We start from the raw sequence: 24874 nt of genomic DNA on the forward strand, positions 1-24874 counted from the left end.
CTGTACAGCAGGTATAAGGTGAGACCCTATAGAGACCCTATAGGAACCCTATAGAGACCCATAGGGGTCTGTACAGCAGGTATAAGGTGAGACCCTATAGAAACCATATAGACCCCATAGAAACCCTATAGGAACCCCATAGGGATCTGTACAGCAGGTATAAGGTGAGAGACCCTATAGAGACCATATAGGAACCCTATAGAGAACCTATAGAGACCCTATAGACACCATAGAGACCCTATAGAAACCCCATAGGGATCTGTACAGCAGGTATAAGGTGAGACCCTATAGAGACCCTATAGGAACCCTATAGAGACCCTATAGACACCATAGAGACACATAGAGACCCTATAGAAACCCCATAGGGATCTGTACAGCAGGTACAAGGTGAGAGACCCTATAGAAACCCTATAGGAACCCTATAGGGATCTGTACAGCAGGTACAAGGTGAGATACCCTATAGAAACCCTATAGAAACCCTCTAGGAACCCTATAGAGACCCTATAGAAACCCTATAAGAACCCTATAGAAACCCCATAGGGATCTGTACAGCAGGTACAAGGTGAGACCCTATAGAAACCCTATAGGAACCCTATAGAGACCCTATAGAAACCCTATAGAAACCCTATAGGAACCCCATAGGGATCTGTACAGCAGGTATAAGGTGAGACATATAGAAACCCTATAGGAACCCTATAGAGACCCCATAGAGACCCATAGGGATCTGTACAGCAGGTATAAGGTGAGAGACCCTATAGAGACCCTATAGGAGCCCTATAGGAACCCCATAGAGACCCATAGGGATCTGTACAGCAGGTATAAGGTGAGACCCTATAGGAACCCTATAGAGACCCTATAGAGACCCATAGGGATCTGTACAGCAGGTATAAGGTGAGACATATAGGAACCATATAGGAGCCCTATAGGAACCCCATAGGGATCTGTACAGCAGGTATAAGGTGAGAGACCCTATAGGAACCCTATAGACACCATAGGGATCTGTACAGCAGGTATAAGGTGAGACATATAGAAACCCTATAGGAACCCTATAGGAACCCCATAGAGACCCTATAGAAACCCTATAGACACCATAGGGATCTGTACAGCAGGTATAAGGTGAGAGACCCTATAGAGACCATATAGAGAACCTATAGGAACCCTATAGGAACCCTATAGACACCATAGAGACACATAGAGACCCTATAGAAACCCCATAGGGATCTGTACAGCAGGTATAAGGTGAGACATATAGAGACCCTATAGGAACCCTATAGGAACCCTATAGACCCCATAGAAACCCCATAGAAACCCTATAGAAACCCTATAGGAACCCTATAGACACCATAGAGACACATAGAGACCCTATAGAAACCCTATAGAAACCCCATAGGGATCTGTACAGCAGGTATAAGGTGAGACCCTATAGAAACCCTATAGAAACCCCATAGGGATCTGTACAGCAGGTATAAGGTGAGACCCTATAGAAACCCTATAGAAACCCCATAGGGATCTGTACAGCAGGTATAAGGTGAGACCCTATAGAAACCCTATAGAAACCCCATAGGGATCTGTACAGCAGGTATAAGGTGAGACCCTATAGAGACCCTATAGGAACCCTATAGGAACCCTATAGAGACACATAGAGACCCTATAGAAACCCTATAGGAACCCCATAGGGATCTGTACAGCAGGTATAAGGTGAGACATATAGGAACCCTATAGACCCCATAGAGACCCATAGGGATCTGTACAGCAGGTATAAGGTGAGAGACCCTATAGGAACCCTATAGAGACCCTATAGAAACCCTATAGGAACCCCATAGGGATCTGTACAGCAGGTATAAGGTGAGACCCTATAGGAACCCTATAGAGACCCTATAGACACCATAGAGACACATAGAGACCCTATAGAAACCCCATAGGGATCTGTACAGCAGGTACAAGGTGAGACATATAGAAACCCTATAGGAACCCTATAGGAACCCTATAGACACCATAGAGACACATAGAGACCCATAGGGACCCATAGACACCCATAGAGACACATAGAGACCCATAGAGACACATAGGGACCCATAGGGACACATAGATAGACATAGAGACACATAGAGATTAATAGAGTGCCCCCTAGAGGCTTGGAGGACTCATTGCAACCCATAGGGATTAATAGGGAACCATTGAGACACATAGAGACACATAGGGACCCATATATACCCCATATAACCCTATAAATCCTATAAAAATCCTATAAATCCCCTATAGAAACTCCAACAAGAGCTGCAGTTCCTGGAGGTTCAGGAGGAGCCACCCCATAGAAATAGGGACCCATAGAGACCCATAGGGATACATAGAGACCCATAGAGACCCATAGAGATTAATAGAGCGCCCCCTAGAGGCTCGGAGGACTCATTGCAACTCATAGGGATTAATAGGGAACCATTGCAACCCATAGAGACCCATAGAGATTAATAGAGCGCCCCCTAGAGGCTTGGAGGACTCATTGCAACCCATAGGGACCCATAGAGACACATAGAGATTAACAGTGCGCCCCCTAGAGGACTGGAGGACTCATTGCAACCCATAGGGATTAATAGGGAACTATTGCAACCCATAGAGAACCCATAGAGATTAACAGTGCGCCCCCTAGAGGCCTGGAGGACTCATTGCAATCCATAGAGACCCATAGAGACACATAGAGATTAATAGAGCGCCCCCTAGAGGCTCGGAGGACTCATTGCAACTCATAGGGATCCATAGGGACCCCATACCCTGTATAACCCTATAAATCCTATAAAATCCCCTATATATCCCATAGAAACTCCAACAAGAGCTGCAGTTCCTGGAGGTTCAGGAGGAGCCACCCCATAGACATAGGGACCCATAGAGACCCATAGAGACCCCATACCCTATAAATCCCCTATAAATCTTATAAATCCTATAAAATCCTATAAATCCTCTATAGAAACTCCAGCAGGAGCTGCAATTCCTGGAAGTGCAGGAGGAGCCACCCCATAGACACCCCATAGAGAACCATAGGGACCCATAGGGACCCATAGAGACCCATAGGGACCAATAGAGACCCATAGGGATACATAGAGACACATAGGGTTCCCATAGGGATCCATAGGGACCCATAGAGACACATAGGGACCCATAGAGACACATAGGGACCCATAGAGACCCATAGGGACCCATAGGGACACATAGAGAGACATAGGGACCCATAGAGACACATAGGGACCCATAGAGACACATAGGGACTAATAGAGACCAATAGAGACCCCATAGAGATTAATAGAGCGCCCCCTAGAGGCCTGGAGGACTCATTGCAACCCATAGAGACCCATAGAGACACATAGAGATTAATAGAGCGCCCCCTAGAGGACTGGAGGACTCATTGCAACCCATAGGGATTAATAGGGAACCATTGAGACACATAGGGACCCCATACCCTATAAATCCCCTATAAATCCTATAAAAATCCTGTAAATCCCCTATAGAAACTCCAACAAGAGCTGCAGTTCCTGGAGGTTCAGGAGGAGCCACCCCATAGAGACCCATAGACACCCCATAGACACCCCATAGGGACCAATAGAGACCCATAGGGACCCATAGAGACACATAGGGTTCCCATAGGGATCCATAGGGACTCATAGGGACCCATAGAGACCCGTAGGGACCCATAGGGACACATAGAGACCCCATAGGGACCCATAGAGACACATAGGGACTAATAGAGACCAATAGAGACCCCATAGAGATTAATAGAGCGCCCCCTAGAGGCTCGGAGGACTCATTGCAACCCATAGGGACCCGTAGAGACACATAGAGATTAACAGTGCGCCCCGTAGAGGCCTGGAGGACTCATTGCAACCCATAGGGATCCATAGGGACCCCATACCCTATAAATCCTATAAATCCTATAAAATCCCCTATATATCCCATAGAAACTCCAACAAGAGCTGCAGTTCCTGGAGGTTCAGGAGGAGCCACCCCATAGAGACCCCATAGACACCCATAGAGACCCATAGAGACCCATAGGGACACATAGAGACACATAGGGTTCCCATAGGGATCCATAGGGACTCATAGGGACCCATAGAGACCCATAGGGACCCATAGAGACACATAGAGACACATAGGGACTAATAGAGAACCCATAGAGACCCATAGGAACCCATAGGGACCCTTAGAGACACATAGAGAACCATAGAGACACATAGGGAATACATAGAGACCCATAGAGAGCCATAGGGACCCATAGGGACGCATAGAGACCCATAGAGAACACATAGAGATTAACAGTTCGCCCCCTAGAGGACTGGAGGACTCATTGCAACCCACAGGGGCCGACAGAGACACATAGAGATTAATAGAGCGCCCCCTAGAGGCCTGGAGGACTCATTGCAACTCATAGGGATTAATAGGGAACCATTGACACACATAGGGATCCATAGAGATTAATAGAGCGCCCCCTAGAGGCCTGGAGGACTCATTGCAACTCATAGGGACCCCATACCCTATAAATCCCCTATAAATCCCCTATAAATCCTATAAAATCCCCTATATATCCTATAGAAATTACAGCAGGAGCTGCAGTTCCTGGAGGTTCAGGAGGAGCCACCCCATAGACACCCCATAGACACCCATAGACACCCATAGAGACCCATAGGGATAAATAGAGACCCATAGAGACCCATAGAGACCCATAGGGACCCATAGAGACCCCATAGAGAACCATAGGGACCCATAGAGACCCCATAGGGACACATAGAGACACACAGGGACTAATAGAGACCAATAGAGACCCCATAGAGATTAATAGAGCGCCCCCTAGAGGCCTGGAGGACTCATTGCAATCCATAGGGACCCATAAAGACACATAGAGATTAATAGAGCGCCCCCTAGAGGCCTGGAGGACTCATTGCATCTCATAGGGACCCCATAACCTATAAATCCCCTATAAATCCCATATAAATCCTATAAAATCCTATAAATCCCCTATAGAAACTCCAGCAGGAGCTGCAGTTGCTGGAGGTTCAGGAGGAGCCACCCCATAGACACCCCATAGACACCCATAGACACCCATATGGACCCATAGGGACCCATAGGAACCCATAGGGACCCATAGAGACTCATAGAGACACATAGAGACACATAGGGACTAATAGAGACCAATAGAGAACCCATAAGAGCGCCCCCTAGAGGCTTGGAGGACTCATTGCAACCCATAGGGATTAATAGGGAACCATTGCAACCCATAGGGATCCATAGAGACACATAGAGATTAACAGTGCGCCTCCTAGAGGCCTGGATGACTCATTGCAGCCCATAGGGATTAATAGGGAACCATTGCAACCCATAGGGATCCATAGAGATTAATAGAGCGCCCCCTAGAGGCCTGGAGGACTCATTGCAACCCATAGGGATTAATAGGGAACCATTGAGAACCATAGAGATGAATGGAATGCCCCCTAGAGGCTCGGAGGACTCATTGCAACCCATAGAGACCAATAGGGACCCCATACCCTATAAATCCCCTATAAATCCCCTATAAATCCTATAAAATCCCCTATAAATCCCCTATAGAAACTCCAGCAGGAGCTGCAGTTCCTGGAGGTTCAGGAGGAGTACATCAAGGACGAGCAGAAGAACCTGAAGAAGGAATTTCTACACGCACAAGAAGAAGTGAAACGGATCCAAAGCATCCCACTGGTTATAGGGCAATTCCTGGAGGCCGTGGATCAGAACACGGCCATTGTAGGGTCAACTACAGGTATATGGGATCCTATATGGGGTTATAGGGTCTGTTATGGGATCCTATATGGGGTTATAGGGTCTGTTATGGGGTTATAGGGTCTGTTATGGGGTTATGGGATCCTATATGGGGTTATAGGGTCTGTTATGGGGTTATGGGATCCTATATGGGGTTATAGGGTCAGTTATGGGGTTATGGGATCCTATATGGGGTTATAGGGTCTGTTATGGGGTTATGGGATCCTATATGGGGTTATAGGGTCTGTTATGGGGTTATGGGATCCTATATGGGGTTATAGGGTCTGTTATGGGGTTATGGGATCCTATATGGGGTTAACAGAGATCCTATATGGGATTAACAGAGGGGGCGCTCTGTTAATCTCTTTGTTAATCTCTTTGGGTTCTCTATGGGTTGCAATGGTTCCCTATTAATCCCTATGGGTTGCAATGAGTCCTCCAGGCCTCTAGGGGGCGCACTGTTAATCTCTATGTGTCTCTATGTATCCCTATGGGTCTCTATGGGTCTGTTATGGGGTTATGGGATCCTATATGGGGTTATAGGGTCTGTTATGGGGTTATAGGGTCTGTTATGGGGTTATGGGATCCTATATGGGGTTATAGGGTCAGTTATGGGGTTATGGGATCCTATATGGGGTTATAGGGTCTGTTATGGGGTTATGGGATCCTATATGGGGTTAACAGAGATCCTATATGGGATTAACAGAGGGGGCGCTCTGTTAATCTCTTTGTTAATCTCTTTGGGTTCTCTATGGGTTGCAATGGTTCCCTATTAATCCCTATGGGTTGCAATGAGTCCTCCAGGCCTCTAGGGGGCGCACTGTTAATCTCTATGTGTCTCTATGTATCCCTATGGGTCTCTATGGGTCTGTTATGGGGTTATGGGATCCTATATGGGGTTATAGGGTCTGTTATGGGGTTATGGGATCCTATATGGGGTTATAGGGTCTGTTATGGGGTTATGGGATCCTATATGGGGTTATAGGGGCTGTTATGGGGTTATGGGATCCTATATGGGGTTATAGGGTCTGTTATGGGGTTATGGGATCCTATATGGGGTTATAGGGTCTGTTATGGGGTTACGGGATCCTATATGGGGTTATAGGGTCTGTTATGGGGTTATGGGATCCTATATGGGGTTATAGGGTCTGTTATGGGGTTATGGGATCCTATATGGGGTTATAGGGTCTGTTATGGGGTTATGGGATCCTATATGGGGTTATAGGGTCTGTTATGGGGTTATGGGATCCTATATGGGGTTATAGGGTCTGTTATGGGGTTATGGGATCCTATATGGGGTTATAGGGTCTGTTATGGGGTTATGGGATCCTATATGGGGTTATAGGGTCTGTTATGGGGTTATGGGATCCTATATGGGGTTATAGGGTCTGTTATGGGGTTATGGGATCCTATATGGGGTTATAGGGTCTGTTATGGGGTTATGGGATCCTCTATGGGGTTATAGGGTCTGTTATGGGGTTATGGGATCCTATATGGGGTTATAGGGTCAGTTATAGGGTCAGTTATAGGGTCTGTTATAGGGTCAGTTATGGGGTTATAGGGTCTGTTATAGGGTCTGTTATAGGGTCAGTTATGGGGTTATAGGGTCTGTTATAGGGTCTGTTATAGGGTCAGTTATAGGGTCTGTTATAGGGTCTGTTATAGGGTCAGTTATGGGGTTATAGGGTCTGTTATAGGGTCTGTTATAGGGTCAGTTATGGGGTTATAGGGTCTGTTATAGGGTCTGTTATAGGGTCTGTTATAGGGTCAGTTATGGGGTTATAGGGTCTGTTATAGGGTCTGTTATGGGGTTATGGGATTTATGGGGTTATAGGGTCTGTTATAGGGTCAGTTATGGGGTTATAGGGTTATAGGGTCTGTTATGGGGTTATAGGGTCAGTTATAGGGTCAGTTATAGGGTCAGTTATAGGGTCTGTTATAGGGTTATAGGGTCTGTTATAGGGTCTGTTATGGGGTTATAGGGTCTGTTATAGGGTCAGTTATGGGTTTATAGGGTCTGTTATAGGGTCTGTTATAGGGACAGTTATAGGGTCAGTTATAGGGTCAGTTATGGGGTTATGGGATCCTATATGGGGTTATGGGGTCTGTTATGGGGTTATGGGGTGGGTTATGGGGTTATAGGGTCTGTTATGGGGTCAACCACATGTACATGGGGTTATGGGGGACTCATTATGGGTCCCTTTGGGGTCCCTTATAGGGTCATTTTGGGGCCATTTTGGGTCTATTTGGGGTTTATTTTGGGTCAGCGCTGCTAGGTCCCATTCTGGGTCCCTTTAGGGTCCCTTATAGGGTCATTTTGGGTCCATTTTGGGTCAATTTTGGGTCGGTTTTGTTCCATTTTGGGTCCATTTGGGCCCATTTAGGTCCATTTTGGGTCCATTTTGGGTCAGTTTGGGTCCATTTTGGGTCAGTTTTCTTCCATTTTGGGTCAGTTTTGTTCCTTTTTGGGTCCAATTTGGGTCGGTTTTGTTCCAATTTGGGTCCATTTTGGGTCGGTTTTGTTCCATTTTGGCTCCATTTGGGTCCATTTTGGGTCGGTTTTGGTCCATTTTGGGTCAATTTTGGGTCGGTTTTCTTCCATTTTGGGTCAGTTTTGTTCCTTTTTGGGTCAATTTTGGGTCGGTTTTCTTCCATTTTGGGTCGGTTTTGTTCCATTTTGGGTCCATTTGGATCCATTTTGGTCCATTTTGGGCGCATTTTGTTCCATTTTGGGCCCATTTGGGCCCATTTAGGTCCATTCTGGGTCCATTTTGGGTCCATTTTATTCCATTTTAGGTCAGTTTTGTTCCATTTTGGGTTGATTTGGGTCCATTTTGGGCCCATTGGGGCCCATTTGGGCCCATTTAGGTCCATTTTGGGTCAATTTTGGGTCCATTTTGGGTCATTTTCCTTCCATTTTGGGTCAGGTTCCAATTACTACGTCCGTATATTGAGCACCATTGACCGTGAGCTGCTGAAGCCCAATGGGGCCGTTATGGGTCCATTTGGGGCCCATTTAGGTCCATTTTGGGTCCATTTTGGGTCAGTTTTCTTCCATTTTGGGTCAGTTTTGTTCCTTTTTGGGTCCAATTTGGGTCGGTTTTGTTCCAATTTGGGTCCATTTTGGGTCGGTTTTGGTCCATTTTGGGTCAATTTTGGGTCGGTTTTCTTCCATTTTGGGTCAGTTTTGTTCCTTTTTGGGTCCATTTTGGGTCGGTTTTCTTCCATTTTGGGTCCATTTGGGTCTATTTTGGGTCGGTTTTGTTCCATTTTGGGTCGATTTTGGTCCATTTTGGACCCATTTGGGCCCATTTGGGCCCATTTAGGTCCATTTTGGGTCCATTTTGGGTCAATTTAGGGTCATTTTCATTCAATTTTGGGTCATTTTCCTCAGGTTCCAATTACTACGTCCACATACTGAGCACCATTGACCGTGAGCTGCTGAAGCCCATTGGGGCCGTTATGGGTCCATTTGGGGCCCATTTAGGTCCATTTTGGGTCCATTTTGGGTCAGTTTGGGTCCATTTTGGGTCAGTTTTCTTCCATTTTGGGTCAGTTTTGTTCCTTTTTGGGTCCATTTTGGGTCGGTTTTGTTCCATTTTGGGTCCATTTGGGTCTATTTTGGGTCCATTTTGGTCCATTTTGGGTCTATTTTGGGTCCATTTAGGTCCATTTTGGGCCCATTTGGATCCATTTGGGTCCATTTTGGTCCATTCTGGGTCCATTTTGGGTCATTTTGGGTCCATTTTGGGTTGGTTTTGTTCCATTTGGGTTCATTTAGGTCCATTTTGGGTCAGTTTTGTTTCATTTTGGGTCCATTTGGGCCCATTTAGGTCCATTTTGGGTCGGTTTTGTTCCATTTTGGGTCAGTTTTGTTCCTTTTTGGGTCCATTTTGGGTCGGTTTTCTTCCATTTTGGGTCCATTTGGGTCTATTTTGGGTCGGTTTTGTTCCATTTTGGGTCCATTTGGGTCCATTTTGGGCCCATTTGGACCCATTTGGGTCCACTTGGGCCCATTTAGGTCCATTCTGGGTCCATTTAGGGTCAGTTTTGTTCCATTTTGGGTCATTTTGGGTCATTTTGCTCAGGTTCCAATTACTACGTGTGCATACTGAGCACCATTGACCGTGAGCTGCTGAAGCCCAATGGGGCCGTTATGGGTCCATTTTGGGTCAGTTTGGGTCCATTTTGGGTCAGTTTTCTTCCATTTTGGGTCAGTTTTGTTCCTTTTTGGGTCCAATTTGGGTCGGTTTTGTTCCATTTTGGCTCCATTTGGGTCCATTTTGGGTCGGTTTTGGTCCATTTTGGGTCAATTTTGGGTCGGTTTTCTTCCATTTTGGGTCAGTTTTGTTCCTTTTTGGGTCAATTTTGCGTCGGTTTTCTTCCATTTTGGGTCGGTTTTGTTCCATTTTGGGTCCATTTGGGTCCATTTGGGTCCATTTTGGGTTGGTTTTGTTCCATTTTGGGTCCATTTGGATCCATTTTGGTCCATTTTGGGCCCATTTAGGTCCATTTTGGGTCCATTTTGGGTCAATTTAGGGTCATTTTCATTCAATTTTGGGTCATTTTCCTCAGGTTCCAATTACTACGTGCGCATACTGAGCACCATTGACCGTGAGCTGTTGAAGCCCAATGGGGCCGTTATGGGTCCATTTGGGGCCCATTTAGGTCCATTTTGGGTCCATTTTGGGTCAGTTTTCTTCCATTTTGGGTCAGTTTTCTTCCATTTTGGGTCAGTTTTGTTCCTTTTTGGGTCCAATTTGGGTCGGTTTTGTTCCAATTTGGGTCCATTTTGGGTCGGTTTTGTTCCATTCTGGGTCCATTTGGGCCCATTTTGGGTCGGTTTTGTTCCAATTTGGGTCCATTTGGGTCTATTTAGGTCAATTTTGGGTCAGTTTTGTTCCATTTTGGGCCCATTTTGGCCCATTTAGGTCCATTCTGGGTCCATTTTAGGTTGGTTTTGTTCCATTTTTGGATCCATTTGGGGCCCATTTAGGTCCATTTAGGTCCATTTTGGGCCAATTTGGATCCATTTAGGTCCATTTTGGGCCCATTTGGATCCATTTAGGTCCATTTAGGTCCATTTGGGGTCCATTTTGGGTCTATTTTGTGGCCATTTTGGTTCGTTTTGGGCCCATTTGGATCCATTTGGGGCCCATTTAGGTCCATTTTGGGTCATTTTGGGTCCATTTTGGGTCAATTTCCTTCCATTTTGCTCAGGTTCTAATTACTATGTCCGCATACTGAGCACCATTGACCGTGAGCTGCTGAAGCCCAATGGGGCCGTTATGGGTCCATTTTGGGTACATTTAGGTCTATTTTGGGTCAGTTTTGGTCCATTTTGGACCCATTTGGGTCCATTTGGGCCCATTTAGGTCCATTCTGGGTCCATTTTGGGTCATTTTGGGTCCATTTTGGGTCATTTTCCTTCCATTTTCCTCAGGTTCCAATTACTACGTGCGCATACTGAGCACCATTGACCGTGAGCTGTTGAAGCCCAATGGGGCCGTTATGGGTCCATTTTGGGTCATTTTGGGTCAGTTTTGTTCCATTTTGGGTCATTTTGGGTCATTTTCCTCAGGTTCCAATTACTATGTCCGTATATTGAGCACCATTGACCGTGAGCTGCTGAAGCCCAACGCCTCCGTCGCCCTCCACAAACACAGCAACGCGCTGGTGGACGTGCTGCCCCCCGAGGCCGACAGCAGCATCATGATGCTCAGCTCCGGTATGGGGGGGAGAGACCCCCAAATATGGGGGGGAGACCCCAATATGGGGGGGGAGACCCCTATATGGGGCTGGGAGACCCCCAATGTGGGGCAGGGGGGGCTGGGAGACCCCCTATATGGGCTGGGAGACCCCCTATATGGGGATGGGAGGGGAAATGGGGGAGGAGACCCCCAATATGGGGGGGAGAGACCCCATATATGGGGGGGGAGACCCCCTATATGGGGCAGGGGGGGCTGGGAGACCCCCTATATGGGGATGGGAGGGGAAATGGGGGGGGAGACCCCTATATGGGGGGGGAGACCCCAATATGGGGGGGAGACCCCCTATGTGGGGGGGAGAGACCCCAATATGGGGGGGAGAGACCCCTATATGGGGGGGAGACCCCCTATATGGGGGTGGGAGGGGATATGGGGGGATATGGGGGGGAAATGGGGGAATTTGGGGGGGGATATGGGGGGGAAATGGGGCTTTGAGGCTGACAGCAGCATCATAATGCTCAGCTCTGGTATGGGGGGGAGACCCCCTATATGGGGGGGGGAGACCCCAATATGGGGGGGGAGACCCCATATATGGGGGGGAGAGACCCCCTATGTGGGGATGGGGGGGGATATGGGGGGATTTGGGGGGGAAATGGGGGGATATGGGGGGGATTTGGGGGGAAATGGGGCTTTGAGGCTGACAGCAGCATCATGATGCTCAGCTCCGGTATGGGGGGGAGACCCCCAATATGGGGGGGAGACCCACTATATGGGGGGGGGAGACCCCAATATGTGGGGGGAGACCCCCTATATGGGCGGGGAGACCCCCTATATGGGGCAGGGGGGGCTGGGAGACCCCCTATATGGGGATGGGAGGGGAAATGGGGGCGGAGACCCCTATATGGGGGGGGAGACCCCATATATGGGGGGGAGAGACCCCCTATGTGGGCTGGGAGACCCCCTATATGGGGGGGAGACCCCAATATGGGGGGGGAGACCCCCTATGTGGGGTGTGAGACCCCCTATATGGGGCAGGGGGGGCTGGGAGACCCCCTATATGGGCTGGGAGACCCCCTATATGGGGCAGGGGGGGCTGGGAGACCCCCTATATGGGGATGGGAGGGGAAATGGGGGGGGAGACCCCTAATATGGGCTGGGAGACCCCCTATGTGGGGGCGGGGGGGGTTGGGAGACCCCCTATGTGGGGATGGGAGGGGATATGGGGGAGGGTCTGGGGGGGATATGGGGGGATATGGGGTGGATATGGGTGGATATGGGGGGATTTGGGGTGGATATGGGGGGATTTGGGGTGGATATGGGGGGGATATGGGGGGATTTGGGGGGGATTTAGAAGGATTTGGGTGGGATATGGGGGGGATATGGGGTGGATATGGGGGGATATGGGGTGGATATGGGGGGATTTGGGTGGGATATGGGGGGATTTGGGGTGGATATGGGGGGATATGGGGGGATATGGGGGGATTTGGGGGGGATATGGGGGGGGATTTGGGGTTATATGGGGGGATATGGGGGAATTTGGGGGGATATGGGGTTATATGGGGTTATATGGGGGGATATGGGGTTATATGGGGGTATATGGGGTTATATGGGGGTATATGGGGTTATATGGGGGTATATGGGGTTATATGGGGGGATATGGGGTTATATGGGGGTATATGGGGTTATATGGGGGGATATGGGGTTATATGGGGGTATATGGGGTTATATGGGGGGCTATGGGGGGATATGTGGGTCCTGACCCCATGTTATTTCCCCTATTAGACCAGAAGCCGGATGTGATGTACGCAGACATCGGGGGGATGGACATCCAGAAACAGGAGGTGAGGGAGGCCGTGGAGCTGCCACTGACACACTTCGAGCTCTATAAACAGGTATAGGATATATAGGGTCTATATAGGGTCTATATGGGGTTATATGGGGTTATAAGGGGTTATATGGGGTTATATGGGGGGATATGGGGTTATATGGGGTTATATGGGGTCTATATGGGGTTATATGGGGTTATATGGGGGGATATGGGGTTATATGGGGTTATATGGGGTCTATATGGGGTTATATGGGGTTATATGGGGGGATATGGGGTTATATGGGGTTATATGGGGTCTATATGGGGTTATATGGGGTTATATGGGGAGGCCGTGGAGCTGCCACTGACACACTTCGAGCTCTATAAACAGGTATATGGGGTTATATGGGATATATAGGATATATAGGGTTATATGGGGTTATATGGGGTCTAAATGGGGTTATATGGGGTCTATATGGGGGGATATGGGGGGATATGGGGTCTATATGGGTCTATATGGGGTTATATGGGTCTATATGGGGTTATATGGGGGGATATGGGGTTATATGGGGTTATATGGGGTCTGTATGGGGTTATATGGGGTTATATTGGGTTATATGGAGTTATATGGGGTTATATGGGGTCTATATGGGGTTATATGGGTGTATATGGGGTTATATGGGGTTATATGGGGGGATATGGAGTCTATATGGGGTTATATGGGGTTATATGGGGTCTATATGGGGTTATATGGGGGGATATGGGGTTATATGGGGTTATATGGGGTTATATGGGATTATATGGGGTCTATATGGGGTCTATATGGAGTCTATATGGGGTTATATGGGGTTATATGGGGTCTATATGGGGTTATATGGGGTTATATGGGGTCTATATGGGGTTATATGGGGTCTATATGGGGTCTATATGGGGTTATATGGGGTCTATATGGGGTTATATGGAGGGATATGGGGTTCTATGGGGGGATATGGGGGGATATGGGGTCTATATGGGGTTATATGGGGTTATATGGGGGGATATGGGGTTATATGGGGTTATATGGGGTTATATGGAGGGATATGGGGTTCTATGGGGGGATATGGGGGGATATGGGGTCTATATGGGGTTATATGGGGGGATATGGGGTTATATGGGGTTATATGGGGGGATATGGGGTCTATATGGGGTTATATGGGGTTATATGGGGTTATATAGGGTCTGTATGGGGTTATATGGGGTTATATGGGGTTATATGGGGTTTATATGGGGTCTATATGGGGTTATATGGGGTTATATGGGGGTATATGGGGTCTATATGGGGTTATATGGGGTTATATGGGGTCTGTATGGGGTCTATATGGGGTTATATGGGGTTATATGGGGTCTATATGGGGTTATATGGGGTTATATGGGGTTATATGGGGTCTATATGGGGTTATATGGGGTTATATGGGGTCTGTATGGGGTCTATATGGGGTTATATGGGGTCTATATGGGATTATATGGGGTTATATGGGGTTATATGGGGGGATATGGGGTTATGTGGGGTCTATATGGGGTTATATGGGGTTATGTGGGGTCTATATGGGGTTATATGGGGTTATATGGGGTCATATGGGGTCTATATGGGGGTATATGGGGTCTGTATGGGGTTATATGGGGTTATATGGGATTTATAGGGTCTATATGGGGTTATGTGGGTCTATATGAGGTTATATAGGGTCTATATGGGGTTATATGGGGTCCATATGGGGTCTATATGGGATCAGTGGTGTCCTTATGGGGTTCTTATGGGGCTGTTGTACTCTATGGGGTCCTTATGGGGTCTGTGGGGTCTATGTGGTCCTTATGGGGTGTTTATGGGGTCACTGTGCTCTATGGGGTGTTATGGGGTGTTATGGGGTCTCTGTGGTGTTATGGGGTGTGTGTGGTTGTGTGTGGTCCTTATGGGGTCTATGGGGTCTATGGGGTCTATATGGTCCTTATGGGGTCTATGGGGTCTATATGGTCCTTATGGGGTGTTTATGGGGTCTATGGGGTCTATATGGTTCTTATGGGGTGTTTATGGGGTCTATGGGGTATTATGGGGTCTATGTGGTCCTTATGGGGTGTTTATGGGGTCTATGGGGTATTATGGGGTCTATGGGGTCTGTGTGGTCCTTATGGGGTGTTTATGGGGTCACTGTGCTCTATGGGGTGTTATGGGGTCCTTATGGGGTCTATGGGGTCTATGTGGTCCTTATGGGGTGTTTATGGGGTCTATGGGGTATTATGGGGTCTATGGGGTCTGTGTGGTCCTTATGGGGTGTTTATGGGGTCACTGTGCTCTATGGGGTGTTATGGGGTCCTTATGGGGTCTATGGGGTCTATATGGTCCTAATGGGGTGTTTATGGGGTCTATGGGGTATTATGGGGTCTATGGGGTCTATATGGTCCTTATGGGGTGTTTATGGGGTCTATGGGGTCTCTATGGTCCTTATGGGGTGTTTATGGGGTCGCTACAGATCGGGATCGACCCCCCCCGCGGTGTCCTGATGTACGGCCCCCCCGGCTGCGGGAAAACCATGTTGGCCAAGGCTGTGGCGCATCACACCACAGGTGGGGGATATGGGGTGATATGGGGTGTTATGGGGTTATGGGGTGTTATAGGGTCCTTATGGGGTCCTAATGGGGTCCTTATGGGGTCCTTATGGGGTCCTTATGGGGTTATGGGGTTATGGGGTCCTTATGGGGTCCTTATAGGGTCCTTATGGGGTTATGGGGTCCTTATAGGGTCCTTATGGGGTTATGGGGTCCTTATGGGGCCTTATGGGGTCCTTATGGGGTCCTTATGGGGTCCTTATGGGGTCCTTATAGGGTCCTTATGGGGTCCTTATGGGGTTATGGGGTCCTTATGGGGTCCTTATAGGGTCCTTATAGGGTCCTTATGGGGTTATGGGGTTATAGGGTCCTTATGGAGTCCTTATGGGGTTATGGGGTCCTTATGGGGTTATGGGGTCCTTATGGGGTGTTATAGGGTCCTTATGGGGTCCTTATGGGGTCCTTATGGGGTTATGGGGTCCTTATGGGGTCCTTATGGGGTTATGGGGTCCTTATGGGGTTATGGGGTCCTTATAGGGTCCTTATGGGGTCCTTATGGGGTTATGGGGTTATGGGGTCCTTATGGGGTCGTTATGGGGTCCTTATAGGGTCCTTATGGGGTCCTTATGGGGTTATGGGGTTATGGGGTCCTTATGGGGTCCTTATGGGGTTATGGGGTCCTTATGGGGTCCTTATGGGGTTATGGGGTCCTTATAGGGTCCTTATGGGGTCCTTATAGGGTCCTTATGGGGTCCTTATGGGGTTATGGGGTCCTTATAGGGTCCTTATGGGGTCCTTATGGGATCCTTATGGGGTTATGGGGTCCTTATAGGGTCCTTATGGGATCCTTATGGGGTTATGGGGTCCTTATGGGGTTATGGGGTCCTTATAGGGTCCTTATGGGGTCCTTATGGGGTTGTAGGGTTTTAATAGGATCCTTGAGGTTCTTATGGGGTCTATGGCGTCTTTGAGGTGCTTATGGGGTCTTTATGGGTCCTTATAGGGTCCTTATGGGGTCCTTATGGGTCTTATGGGGTCTTAATGGATCCTTGAGTTCCTTATGGGGTCAGTGGGGTCTTATGGGGTCCTTATGGGTCTTATGGGGTCTTAGGGTGTCTTTGGGTCTTAAGGTTCTTATGGGGTCTTTGAGGCCCTTATGGGGTCTTTGGGTGTCTATGGGGTCTTAGGGTGTCTATGGGGTCTATGGGGGTCCTTGAGGTTCTTATGGGGTCTTTGAGGTTCTTATGGGGCCTTAGGGTGTCTATGGGGTCTGTGGGGGTCCTTGAGTTCCTTATGGGGTCCTTATGGGTCTTATGGGGTCTTAGGGTGTCTATGGGTTCCTTGAGGTTCTTATGGGGTCTTTGAGGCCCTTATGGGGTCTTAGGGTGTCTATGGGGTCTATGAGGGTCTTTGAGGTTTTTATGGGGTCTTATGGGTTTTTGAGGTTCTAATGGGGTCCTTAAGGGTCTTATGGGATCCTTGAGTTCCTTATGGGGTCTTTATGGGTCTCATGGGGTTTTTGAGGTTCTTATGGGGTCCTTATGGGTCTTATGGGGTCTTATGGGATCCTTGAGGTTCTTATGGGGTCAGTGGGGTCTTGTGGGGTCCATGGGGGTCATTGAGGTTCTTATGGGGTCTTATGGGTTTTTGAGGTTCTTATGGGATCCTGGAGGTTCTTATGGGGTCTTTGAGGTCCTTATGGGGCCTTATGGGGTCGTAGGGTTTTAATAGGATCCTTGAGGTTCTTATGGGGTCTTTGGGTGTCTATAGGGTCTTTGAGGTTCTTATGGGGTCTTTGAGGCCCTTATGGGGTCTTTGGGTGTCTATGGGGTCTTAGGGTGTCTATGGGGGTCCTTGAGGTTCTTATGGGGTCAGTGGGGTCTTGTGGGGTATTTGAGGCCCTTATGGGGTCTTAGGGTGTCTATGGGGTCTATGGGGGTCTTTGAGGTTCTTATGGGGTCTTTGAGGTTCTTATGGGATCCTGGAGGTTCTTATGGGGTCTTTGAGGCCCTTATGGGGTCTTAGGGTGTCTATGGGGTCTGTGGGGGTCTTTGAGGTTCTTATGGGGTCCTGTGTCCCCCATACAGCGGCCTTTATCCGGGTGGTGGGCTCGGAGTTTGTGCAGAAGTATTTGGGGGAGGGTCCGCGCATGGTGCGCGACGTTTTCCGCCTGGCCAAGGAGAACGCGCCCGCCATCATCTTCATCGACGAGATCGACGCCATCGCCACCAAGCGCTTCGACGCACAGACCGGAGGTATGGGGTCCATACATTCACCCTATATAGGATTGTATATGGGATTGTATATGGGATTGTATATGGGAGCCATAATGGGGCTGTAATGGGATCATATATGGGGCAGTAATGGGACCCCATCGCCACCAAGCGCTTCGACACACAGACAGGAGGTATGGGGTCCATACATTCACCCTATATGGGAATGTATATGGGATCATATATGGGAGCTATAATGGGGTCATGTATGGGATTGTATATGGGATCATATATGGGAACCTAATGGGGCGGTATAGGTCCCCATCGCCACCAAGTGCTTTGACACAAAGACCGGAGGTATGGGATCCATACATTGACCCTATATGGGAACGTATAGGGGATCATGTATGGGATTGTATATGGGATCATATATGGGATTGTATATGGGAGCTGTAATGGGATCATATATGGGAGCCCTAATGGGACCCCATTACCACCAAGCGCTTCGATGCGCAGACAGGAGGTATGGGATCCATACATTCACCCTATAGGGGAACGTATAGGGGATCATATATGGGATTGTATATGGAGCCCTAATAGGGCGGTAATGGGATCATATATGGGGCAGTAATGGGACCCCATCGCTACCAAGCGCTTCGACGCGCAGACAGGAGGTATGGGGTCCATACATTCACCCTATAGGGGAACGGATATGGGATCGTATATGGGATCATGTATAGGATTGTATATGGGATCATATATGGGAACCTAATGGGGCTGTATTGGGATCCCATCGCCACCAAGTGCTTCGATGCGCAGACCGGAGGTATGGGGTCCATACATTCACCCTATATGGGAACGTATATATGGGATTGTATATGGGATTGTATATGGGAGCCTTAATGGGAATCCTAATGGGGCTGTAATGGGACCCCATCGCCACCAAGCGCTTCGACGCGCAGACCGGAGGTATGGGATCCATACATTGACCCTATAGGGGAACGTATATGGGGGCCATAATGGGAACCCAAATGGGAATCCTAATGGGGCTGTAATGGGATAATATATGGGAGCAATAATGGGATCGTATATGGGAGCCCTAATGGGACCCCATCGCCACCAAGCGCTTCGACGTGCAGACTGGAGGTATGGGATCCATACATTGACCCTATAGGAGAACGGATATGGGATTGTATATGGGGTCATATATGGGATTGTGTATGGGGTCATGTATGGGATTGTGTATGGGATTGTATATGGGACCCCATCGCTACCAAGCGCTTCAACGCCCAGACAGGAGGTATGGGGTCCATACATTCACCCTATATGGGAACGTATATGGGATCATATATGGGATTGTATATGGGATCATATATGGGATTGTATATGGGATCATATATGGGATTCTATATGGGAGTTCTAATAGGAATCCTAATGGGGCTGTAATGGGATCATATATGGGAGCCCTAATGGGACCCCATCGCCACCAAGCGCTTCGACGCACAGACAGGAGGTATGGGGTCCATACATTCACCCTATAGGGGAACGGATATGGGATCATATATGGGGTCATATATGGGATTGTGTATGGGGTCATAATGGGATCATATATGGGAGCCCTAATGGGGTGGTAATGGGACCCCATCGCCACCAAGCGCTTCGACGCCCAGACCAGAGGTATGGGATCCATACATTGACCCTATAGGGGAACGTATAGGGGATCATATATGGGAGCTATAATGGGGTCATGTATGGGATTGTATATGGGATCATATATGGGAACCTAATGGGGCAGTATTGGGACCCCATCGCCACCAAGCGCTTCGACGCCCAGACAGGAGGTATGGGGTCCATACATTCACCCTATAGGGGAACGTATAGGGGATTGTATATGGGATTGTATATGGGATTGTGTATGGGATTGTATATGGGATTGTGTATGGGATTGTATATGGGACCCTAATGGGACCCCATCGCCACCAAGCGCTTCGACGCACAGACAGGAGATATGGGGTCCATACATTCACCCTATAGGGGAACGGATAGGGGATCATGTATGGGAGTTATAATGGGGTCATGTATGGGATCATATAGGGGAATCCTAATGGGGCTGTAATGGGATCATATATGGGGCAGTAATGGGACCCCATCGCCACCAAGCGCTTCGATGCCCAGACCGGAGGTATGGGGTCCATACATTCACCCTATAGGGGAACGTATATATGGGATTGTATATGGGATTGTATATGGGATCATATATGGGAGCCCTAATGGGACCCCATCGCCACCAAGCGCTTTGACGCGCAGACTGGAGGTATGGGGTCCATACATTCACCCTATATGGGAACGTATATATGGGATTGTATATGGGAGTTATAATGGGGTCATATATGGGATTGTATATGGGATCGTATATGGGAGCCATAATGGGACCCCATCGCCACCAAGCGCTTCGACGCCCAGACAGGAGGTATGGGGTCCATACATTCACCCTATAGGGGAACGTATATATGGGATCATATATGGGAGCTATAATGGGGTCATATATGGGATTGTATATGGGATCATATATGGGAGCCCTAATGGGACCCCATCGCCACCAAGCGCTTCGACGCGCAGACTGGAGGTATGGGGTCCATACATTGACCCTAAAGGGGAACGTATAGGGGATTGTATATTGGATCGTATATGGGATTGTATATGGGACCGTATATGGGATTGTATATGGGATCGTATATGGGAACCTAATGGGACCCCATCGCCACCAAGCGCTTCGACGCCCAGACAGGAGGTATGGGGTCCATACATTCACCCTATAGGGGAACGGATATGGGATCATGTATGGGATTGTATATGGGCCCATATATGGTGCCCTAATGGGATGATAGCTGTCCCCATACATGACCCTATTACCCCATACATGACCCTATAACTCCATACGTCCCTATACATGACCCTATTACCCCATACGTCCCTATACATGACCCTATTACCCCATACGTCCCTATACATGACCCTATAACCCCATACGTCCCTATATATGACCCTATAACCCCATACATGACCCTATTACCCCATACGTCCCTATACATGACCCTATTACCCCATACGTCCCCATACATGACACTATTACCCCATACGTCCCTATACATGACCCTATTACCCCATACGTCCCTATATATGACCCTATTACCCCATACGTCCCCATATATGACCCTATAACCCCATACGTCCCCATACATGACCCTATTACCCCATACATGACCCTATTACCCCATATATGACCCTATAACCCCATACGTCCCTATACATGACCCTATAACCCCATACGTCCCTATACATGACCCTATATCCCCATACGTCCCTATACATGACCCTATATCCCCATACGTCCCTATACATGACCCTATATCCCCATACGTCCCTATACATGACCCTATTACCCCGTACGTCCCTATATATGACCCTATTACCCCATACGTCCCTATACATGACCCTATTACCCCATACATGACCCTATAACCCCATACGTCCCTATATATGACCCTATTACCCCATACATGACCCTATAACCCCATACGTCCCTATACATGACCCTATTACCCCATACATGACCCTATTACCCCATACGTCCCTATACATGACCCTATTACCCCATACATGACCCTATTACCCCATATATGACCCTATAACCCCATACGTCCCTATACATGACCCTATTACCCCATACATGACCCTATTACCCCATACGTCCCCATACATGACCCTATTACCCCATATGTCCCTATATATGACCCTATTACCCCATACGTCCCTATACATGACCCTATAACCCCATACGTCCCCATACATGACCCTATTACCCCATACATGACCCTATTACCCCATATATGACCCTATATCCCCACACGTCCCTATATATGACCCTATTACCCCATATATGACCCTATATCCCCACACGTCCCTATATATGACCCTATATCCCCATACGTCCCTATATAGCTGACCGGGAGGTGCAGCGCATCCTGCTGGAGCTGCTCAACCAGATGGACGGCTTCGACCAGAACGTCAACGTCAAGGTGGGACCCTATAGCACCCTATAGCACCCTATTGAACCCTATAGCACCCTGTGGCACCCTATAGCACCCTATAGATACCCTATGGCACCCTATAGCACCCTATAGACACCCTATGGCACCCTATGGCACCCTATAGCACCCTATAGACACCCTATGGTACCCATTGCCCCCTTGCAGGTGATCATGGCCACTAACCACGCCGACACGCTGGATCCGGCCCACACTGACCCCATATAGACCCCACTGACCCCATAGAAACCCCATTGACCCCATAGATACCCCACTGACCCCATAGATCCCCCATTGCCCCATAAGAAACCCCACTGACCCCATAGAGCCCCCATTGCCCCCATTGCCCCATAAGAAACCCCACTGACCCCATAGATCCCCCCTTGCAGGTGATCATGGCCACTAACCGGGCCGACACGCTGGATCTAGCCCCCACTGACCCCATAGAGCCCCCACTGACCCCAAGAGACCCCAATACCCCCATTGACCCCATAAAAACCCCACTGACCCCATAGATATCCCAATAACCCCATAGAGATCCCAGTAACCCCATAGAGACCCCAATGACCCCACAGAGACTCCACTGATCCCATTGGCCCCATAGAGACCCCAATAACCCCATAGAGACCCCACTGACCCTATAGAGATCCCAGTAACCCCATAGATCCCCATTGCCCCCTTGCAGGTGATCATGGCGACTAACCGCGCGGACACGCTGGATCCGGCCCACACTGACCCCATAGAGATCCCAATAACCCCATAGACCCCACTGACCCTATAAAAAACCCCACTGACCCCATAGATCCCCCATTGCCCCCATTGCCCCATAAGAAACCCCACTGACCCCATAGATCCCCCCTTGCAGGTGATCATGGCCACTAACCGGGCCGACACGCTGGATCTAGCCCCCACTGACCCCATAGAGATCCCAATACCCCCATTGACCCCATAAAAACCCCACTGACCCCATAGAGATCCCAATAACCCCATAGAGACCCCACTGACCCCATATAGACCCCACTGACCCCATATAGACCCCACTGACCCCATAGATCCCCCATTGCCCCCATAGAGACCCCAATGACCCCATAGAGACCCCACTGACCCCATAAAAAACCCCACTGACCCCATAGAGACTCCACTGATCCCATAAATACCCCAGTGTCCCCATAGAGACCCCAGTGACCCCATAGAGACCCCTCAGAGACCCCAGTGACCCCATACAGACCCCACTGGCCCCATAGGGACCCCAGTAACCCCATATAGACCCCAATAACCCCATAGAGATCCCAGTGACCCCATAGAGACCTCTCAGAGACCCCAATGACCCCATAGAGACTCCACTGATCCCATTGGCCCCATAGAGACCCCACTGACCCCATATAGACCCCAATAACCCCATAGAGACCCCATAAAAACCCCATTGCCCCCCACTGCAGGTGATCATGGCCACTAACCGCGCCGACACGCTGGATCCTGCCCTGCTGCGTCCGGGTCGTTTGGATCGTAAAATCGAATTCCCGTTACCCGACAGACGCCAAAAACGGCTCATTTTCTCCACCATCACCGGCAAAATGAACCTGTCCGACGAGGTGGATCTCGAGGACTGTATCCTATAGGGGGATATAGGGTCAATGGGGGATATGGGGGTATTGGGGTCAATGGGGACTATGGGGGTATTGGGGTCAATGGGGACTATGGGGGTATTGGGGACATTGGGGTCTATGGGGGCATTGGGGTCTATGGGGGTATTGGGGTCAATGGGGCAAAATGAACCTGTCCGACGAGGTGGATCTCGAGGACTGTATCCTATAGGGGCCCTATTGGGGTCAATGGGGGATATGGGGGTATTGGGGTCAATGGGGACTATGGGGCCAAAGGGGGCATTGGGGTCAATGGGGGTATTGGGGTCAATGGGGACATTGGGGTCTATGGGGGTGATGGGGTCAATGGGGGTATTGGGGTCTATGGGGTCAATGGGGGCTATGGGGCTATGGGGTCAATGGGGGCATTGGGGTCAATGGGGGCTATGGGGTCAATGGGGGTATTGGGGTCTATGGGGTCAATGGGGGCTATGGGGCTATGGGGTCAATGGGGGCATTGGGGTGTATGGGGGTAATGGGGTCAATGGGGGCTATGGGGACTATGGGGTCAATGGGGGTATTGGGGTCAATGGGGGCTATGGGGGTATTGAGGTCAATGGGGACTATGGGGTCTATGGGGTCAATGGGGGCATTAGGGTGTATAGGGGTATTGGGGTCAATGGGCACTATGGGGTCAATGGGGGCTATGGGGGTATTGGGGTCTATGGGGACTATGGGGTGTATTGGGGTCAATAGGGGCTATGGGGACTATGGGGTCAATGGGGGTATTGGGGTCAATGGGGGCTATGGGGGTATTGAGGTCAATGGGGGCTATGGGGTCTATGGGGTCAATGGGGGCATTAGGGTGTATAGGGGTATTGGGGTCTATGGGGGCTATGGGGGTAATGGGGTCAATGGGGGCATTGGGGTGTATGGGGGTATTGGGGTCAATGGGGACATTGGGGTCTATGGGGGTGATGGGGTCAATGGGGGCTATGGGGTCAATGGGGGCTATGAGGTCAATGGGGACATTGGGGTCTATGGGGTCAATGGGGGTATTGGGGTCAATGGGGGCTATGGGGTCAATGGGGTCAATGGGGACTATGAGGGCGTTGGGGGT

General features: G+C 49.2%; 1 protein-coding gene across 4 annotated transcripts in view; it reads left to right on the forward strand.

Moving 5' to 3' along the window:
- The window catches only part of LOC107307631 (26S proteasome regulatory subunit 6B), a 32740-nt gene that overhangs the window by 2766 nt on the left and 5100 nt on the right, over positions 1–24874 (forward strand). Inside the window, exons 3-10 of one of the 4 annotated variants that reach the window (XM_085533412.1) lie at positions 5590–5776; positions 10351–10374; positions 11381–11503; positions 13266–13375; positions 15795–15888; positions 17958–18125; positions 22086–22162; positions 22857–23002. In XM_085533412.1, the coding sequence (XP_085389538.1) occupies positions 5590–5776; positions 10351–10374; positions 11381–11503; positions 13266–13375; positions 15795–15888; positions 17958–18125; positions 22086–22162; positions 22857–22934 (861 nt within the window). In that variant the 3' untranslated portion in view covers positions 22935–23002. Of the gene's footprint in view, positions 1–5589; positions 5777–10350; positions 10375–11356; positions 11504–13265; positions 13376–15794; positions 15889–17957; positions 18126–22085; positions 22163–22339; positions 22423–22560; positions 22702–22856; positions 23003–23610; positions 23780–24874 lie in introns of those variants that run through there. The other 3 variants (XM_085533411.1, XM_085533413.1, XM_085533410.1) reach the window with 3 other exon arrangements.

This window comes from Coturnix japonica, unplaced genomic scaffold, assembly GCF_054131305.1.
Source record: "Coturnix japonica strain WE unplaced genomic scaffold, WE-NBRP24 Scf060, whole genome shotgun sequence".
Classification (NCBI taxonomy): domain Eukaryota; kingdom Metazoa; phylum Chordata; class Aves; order Galliformes; family Phasianidae; genus Coturnix; species Coturnix japonica.